The sequence below is a fragment of the Poecilia latipinna genome, unplaced genomic scaffold, assembly GCF_001443285.1.
Source record: "Poecilia latipinna isolate Pla-1442-1.1 unplaced genomic scaffold, P_latipinna-1.0 Scaffold1125, whole genome shotgun sequence".
In the NCBI taxonomy this organism is placed as follows: Eukaryota; Metazoa; Chordata; class Actinopteri; order Cyprinodontiformes; family Poeciliidae; genus Poecilia; species Poecilia latipinna.
Window position 1 is genome coordinate 134344 of NW_015113741.1, and position 6163 is coordinate 140506.

The following is a 6163-nucleotide window of genomic DNA, read 5'->3' on the forward strand; positions in this document are numbered from 1 at the left end:
GATTTCATTCATGAAGATAAGAAAACAAATCTAAAACGTATGTAAAAAAAAAAAAAAAAGTAATCTACCCTCTTGAAACATTACGACTTAACTTCAGTTGACCACATTTTTGTGATTCAGTTTCATTAGCAACACCCAGACCTGATAACTGGCTGACTGTACCAAGAAATTAGCTAAATTTATCCTACCAGACATTTCACGATGATAAGCTAAAATCTGTCAAATAGCAACATGTTAGGAAAAACAAAGGTAAGGTAAGGAGGTCTAGTCAAAGTCTGCATTTAAATGTAATTTAGATGTTATGGCATGACCTTAAATTAGATCCTCAAAGATCATTCAACATTGCCTAACTGGAACATTCCCTCCACAGCGACGTAAAAGACTGCTAGTTATTCCAAACGTTTGACGCCAGCCGTTTCCATGAAGAGGGGGAATTTTAGACATAAAGGGACGGGTTGGTTTGCTTAACTTTTTTCCCTTAATCAAGGGGGGAAAAAAATCATCTGAGAATTGTGTTTTGTATTTACTCAGATTAACTTTGTCTGAAACATTTAAGTATGACAAAACAGCAAAAAACTGAGGAGGCTAGACGGAGGCTACCAGTTTTCTATGACACGCTACACAATTCTGCAATTACACAAACGAATCACTGAACTGAACATTTAGTAACTTATGCATGCGAGTTCCTCATCAAATAGATGCCAAAATGCTTTTGTTCAAACAGTAATTGTTTAATAGCACAAATATACAATACAGTCAACACGCCACCTCCTCCAGGTCTTATTGGGGTTCCCAGACGATTTAGCTACTTTACAGTTCCATGTACTGTAAGCTGTGTTCATTGTAGCTTATGCACGCAGAGAGAGTGAGATAAGCTATGTGGCCGTTCAGACAGGCAAACGGGTACAGAGACAGAGCGGTTATCGGGCGGTGCAGGGCGGCGTGAACCGACAGACGTGTAGACATCAGAGGTGACCGAGGTGGACGCCCATCACCACAACGACGGGTCGTATCTGGGGAGAGAAAAGGCGAAAGAGAAAGATCAGCTTCCCGTCACGCCTACGGAGAGCGGAGTCTCACCGAAGTCCATACATGCCTTGACTGTGGGAGTGTGTCTCTGCTCTCCTTCAGCAGCAGCTCTGAGACCAGTGTGTCCAGAATCTCAGGACTGGACCTCTTTCCATACCTGAAGCACACGAGAATGATGGTTTCAGAATCCAAACGGACTCGGCATCAACATTGTCAGTAATTGCAGTCATATATATATAATTTCTTTTACTGAAGAGGTACAAAGAAAAACTCTCTTTAGTGTAATCGATGTCTAATTATAAGCTCAGTGTCCACCGAGCACGGTCAGGCCTTAATCTCGGGAAACAGAGACACGGGCTGCATCAACGGGAGGTTACACATTCCCTTTCTGTGCTTTTGATGATAAGTCATATCAGGACCGCAGGTATCCTGGAGAGGCTCGCTGCCTGCAGAAGCTTACCAAATCCCCGACATTCAGAACAAAGCGGAAAGCCGTGGGGGACTTGACGGAAAAGTCCTGGCAGTGATAGGAATTCTTCTTCTTTGTTTTTTTTTTTCTTTTTACCAACAGGTGGTAGAAAATAGAATAGAATAGAAATGGGGGGCGGGGGGAATCTATTCAGTTCTACTCCAAATGAAAATGAATTAACTATATAGAAAGAAATATAGATTTGGTTGGTCTTATGACAACTCGTGCTATAAAGGATTTATAAAATGAAAAGAAGAAAAAATATTGTTTTCTATTCAGGTTCTATTATGTTAAATTGAATACATCCAATTTAACATTGGATGTTATATTTGAAACAAACCAACATAGCACATTACTACCTATGACATAGCAACTAACACTGCAGTGGCTGTATTATATTTTGTTTTGTTTTTTTTGTTTGTTTGTTTGTTTGTTTTAATTGAAACAGAATTTTCAACAAGTTTTGTAAAGAAATGTTTTGCTTTATTCTGTTTTCCTCCTGAGTTTTGTGCAAAGTCAAATTTAATAATTGCTTAATTGAATTAATTGATTAATCACCTAAGTAATTTCTAGACAGACAGACAGACAGACAGACAGACAGACAGACAGACAGACAGACAGACAGACAGACAGACAGACAGACAGATAGATAGATAGATAGATAGATAGATAGATAGATAGATAGATAGATAGATAGATAGATAGATAGATAGATAGATAGATAGATAGATAGATAGATAGTTTATTTGTTTCTGCACTGATTTTTTTGTGCAAAGTAATTAACAAAAATTTTGCCTGTATCATTTTGAGTTTGCCACCTTGAAACTAGTTTTTTATACTATTCCAGTCTATCGTTTTTGATTTGTTCACCTCTGTCTTGTGATGAGGTTGATGTAGTGTCTCAGGGCTGAGTAATACTTGGCCAACTCCTCCGCCGGAGCGTCCTCCCCGGGGTTCTCCGGTTTCAACGGGTACCCCTGCGTCAAGGCGCCCAGGCAGACCAGCGCCCACAGCAGGAACCCCAGCGTCCCCAGCCAGCTCACCAAGTTGGGATGCATCTGTCGCAGAGAAGACAGAACCAGTCCATACCTGACTTCTTCTGTACATGACTACTCTTCTGCACTTTGTCTTAACGCTCCGAGCTGTAGGCTTGGAGATATTACCAAATAAAGGAACGCATATGTTTAAAAACATGCCGCAAAAAAAAAAAAGGGGGGGGGGGGGGGCTCAGCCAAACTTTGACGGAAGATAATGTGAAAAATTCAAAGGACTTACATTTTTCAGAAGGTCTCAGTGAGGTTTGCGCGTCGTCCTGTTGATTCTCCTCTGCTCCTCTGCGCGCTCGTTGCGCGCCATGGGGTTTATATCAGTGCTCGCCAGACGCGCGCCAGAAAAAAAAAGAAAAAAAAAAAGAAGAAAAAAAAAGCGTCAACGCTTCACTCTGTTTGGCACGGGTCTTTGCCTTCCTTCATGTGAACGTCACTGCTGATGCTCTAATTAAGGTGTGTGTGTAGTGTGTATTAATATAACGAAAAAGCAAACTAAAAATAGAGTAAGATAACAAACGTTGTTTCCTATGAGAAAAGGAGCTTTTCAAGGTAGATGCTGATATGCAGGCGTAAAAAAGCAACTTTTCTACATTACTTATATTGAATTATATAAATGAATATAACTTAGCGGGGGGGATGAAATCTTAAGTTATTTTCCGTGTGTGCACGAGAAGCTGAACTAAACACACGCAGAATCTGATGTTTTGAAGCTTATTGAAGTTCCTTCATGGAGGAAGCGAGTCATAAATTATTTCACAATCAAGATTATTTTTCAAAACAAGATCAATCCTCAAATCAAAAGTCGCAAAAGAATGCCGGCGACGCATTCACTTTGGGCCCAGTTCAAATGGAGCTACTCCACTTGGCCCATCGTCACCAGAAAGACGCCTTGGGTGGCGCCGGACAAAAAGATCTCAAACTGGCTCACATGTACGGGGCTGAATTAGGGCATTAATTTCATTCTGCGGCACATTGCATCACACGAAGAAAGAGAGAGACTGTGGCTCTCGAGGTGAACAAAAGGCACAAATGTGAACGCGGAGGCGCGTCGACGAGGAGCCCGATCTCCTAGAGGCCCACTTAATAAGAAAACCCAAATAGCAGTTCGCAGTGAGTCTGTATCACCAAGAGCTTCATTTACCTCCCATTCATAATCCTTTTGTGCTGGCAGCTTGCAGCCGTGTAATCTGTCAAAAATCATCATTCTTCGGCACCGCTGCTTTCTAACTCCCTCAGAGGATGTGTTGAGTGCTTTTTTTTGTATGGCACAGGATGCAAAGAGGGAGATGAGGAGTGTGACACAAGCGAGAGAACCGCGGAGCGGCGGAGTCACGACTGACTGGAAAGGAATTAGTAGATTCACTCCTCTTCAGGAGACACATGCGTCCTTGAAGACTCTCTTCAACAGGTACATCGTCATTCAGGAGGGAAGCGGCGTGAGCCTATATACGTGGATGGCTGACACGGTGATTGAAGCAGATGTGTAAACATGGTGGACAAAAAAAAAAAACGCTGAAAGATCAGAGAGCTTTGATGGAGAAATTCATCTCCAGGAGGCTTTTATGTAGACTTTTTTTTTTTTTTTTTAGTTCCAGGGTTTCAGACAGAGGTGACCAAATGCGTGCCCTCTACATCCACAGCTCAACTACTCTTAAGGCAAACGAGTTAAAACAGAAGTCCCTGTATTCAAGGAGTTTTCGGTCATACCGGAAACTTTAAGAAGTTGTGCTTTCGAGGTAGACAGATTGAGTCTGGTGTTCTACTCCTTGCATTTCTGAACTGTAAATTTCACAGAGCTCCATAGATTTTCAGTGGATTGGAAATGCTTTTGCAGACCTCCCCTGACTTTTGGTTTTCCGTGATCCTTTCTCAGAGCTACTGTGAGTGTTCTTCAAGTTACTGATCATCAAGAGGCAGGTTTGGACACGTCTGACATCAACGAGGTGGACCTCCGTGGAACTAGAGCAGATAATAGAAACAGTACGAATATGTTTGACCTTTTGCCATTATTTAATTGACCTTTTTGTGTTTGATCTGTTGCATACTAGCCATGTCATTTAATGAAATGCTTTGACGTTGCCATGTGATAAAATGTGATAGCGTCCATCTTAGGACAGTACGAATTCAGAAATACAGAGATTTAGCGTGAAATGTTCCCTAATGCTGGCGACAGAATTACACCAAACGATCCAGTGTTTACTGTGACAGCTTGTGTAGGCCTGAGATGTAAAGCCCCCAACGGAGCTCAGTTTGATGAACCCTGAACAAAATGCGTCTGTCACACAGTGGATCAGTCAACACACATACACACACACACACTAACTCCCTGAGAACAAAGTAAATCACTGTCATGTAAGACACACACCTTCATGTCACAGGGCTCTTCCAGTTTGAAGGAAGCAATACAGTGGCTAACATAGAGAGGCAGTGGAACTGGTTTGAGCAACAAAAAGAAAAAGAAAAGAAAGATTACATGCCAGTCAAAATGGCCATGAAAAAAGAAAGCGCATTTAGTAGCATGACCTGAAGTGGTGTTTTTCTTTATGCCTTCGTCGTTCTCTGACACTGTTGAGGTGATCTGGAGTTCCTTGAGGTTTGACGTTATTTGTTTCTGCACACCTCGGGCTCCACTCCAGCACTGCGATCGGGCTAAGATCCGGACTTTGACTGAGTCATAGCAGCGCCCTGACTGTTTTCTGTTTCAGGTAGATTTGTGGTTGACAATAACTGTCAAATATTTGAGCTGTTGTGGACAGATGTCATCAGATTTCACTATGAAATTGCTTGGTGTACATCGTGCAGTGCGTAACAATTGCCAACCACCCAACCAGCTTGTTTGTACCACAACAAGCTTTTTGGGTGTCTGCGGCATGTTGTGTTTTTTGGTTAAACTTCTCTAGTTTGATCTTTTCTGAATCCGCCGTCCCACTTGTGAATCGCTGTCCTCAGAGTAGAATGTCGCATTACAAATGGCCTTTTAATCTTTACCAGATCGATGTGCAGTAGTAATTGCTACACTGAAGAGGTGAAGGGGTCTAATTAGTTTATTGCATGACTGAAACCAAAACAGTGAAGGATTTTTTTTCCCCTCATGCTACCATATGCTGTTTAATTGATGTAATAATGAAATCAAACACTTTCTTGAAACAAAATATATTCTAAGTGCATCTCAGCAAATTAGAAAAGCATTAAAAAGTTAATTTCAGTAATTTAGAACAAACAGGGAAATGTGTGTACGTTCATTAGACACCAAGTTAATAGTTCACGTGTGTAATTCTGCTCATTGTGACTGATTATGGCTTACTAGCTGATGAAAACCCAAAATCTTGTTTGTCTGATTAGAGTATTATGTATGATCAATGAAAAAAAAAAGAAAAGGAATTTAACACATAAATGTTAGACTGTGACCTAGACAATAATGGGGCCAACTGCTGAATTTTACCAAGACACAAAACTCTGTTAGCATGCTACCCATCAAAAATTTACAGTACAACATGTTCAATTATTGAAGCAAACTCTGAACAAGATGAAATTCTCAGAGGAAGTCTGCTGGAGAATTAAAACAAAAAAAAAAAACTAAAAAAAAAAAAAAAAAAAAAAAAAAAAAAAAAAAAAA

At 40.8% G+C, this 6163-nt stretch overlaps 2 protein-coding genes across 3 annotated transcripts in view; both read right to left on the reverse strand.

Moving 5' to 3' along the window:
• Window positions 1-707: 707 nt before the first annotated feature.
• Window positions 708-2883, reverse strand: npy (neuropeptide Y). Its single transcript, XM_015052673.1, has 4 exons — window positions 2774-2883; window positions 2369-2556; window positions 1097-1186; window positions 708-1013 (listed from the first exon to the last, which is right to left on the reverse strand). Exons 2-4 carry the CDS (start codon window positions 2554-2556, stop codon window positions 992-994), a joined length of 300 nt encoding a protein of 99 aa, XP_014908159.1. The 5' UTR covers window positions 2774-2883; the 3' UTR covers window positions 708-991.
• A 1189-nt stretch (window positions 2884-4072) lies between these two features.
• Window positions 4073-6163, reverse strand: part of fam221a (family with sequence similarity 221 member A) — a 15283-nt gene continuing 13192 nt past the window's right edge. The window contains exon 7 of one of the 2 annotated variants that reach the window (XR_001427447.1): window positions 4073-4506. Coding sequence is in view for 1 of the 2 variants with exons in the window: in XM_015052669.1 (XP_014908155.1) it covers window positions 4454-4506 (53 nt within the window). In the remaining variant the exon portion in view is untranslated. The remainder of the gene's footprint in view (window positions 4507-6163) is intronic. The other variant, XM_015052669.1, reaches the window with a different exon arrangement.

What these genes read in the sequence shown, in the direction of transcription:
- npy (XM_015052673.1), bottom strand. Translation starts at nt 2,556, where the DNA reads ATGCATCCCAACTTGGTGAGCTGGCTGGGGACGCTGGGGTTCCTGCTG. An exon ending in AACCTCATCACAAGACAGAG is followed by an intron (nt 1,187 to 2,368) that starts GTGAACAAATCA and finishes CGTGTGCTTCAG; the next exon opens with GTATGGAAAGAGGTCCAGTC. An exon ending in GACACACTCCCACAGTCAAG is followed by an intron (nt 1,014 to 1,096) that starts GCATGTATGGAC and finishes TTCTCTCCCCAG; the next exon opens with ATACGACCCGTCGTTGTGGT.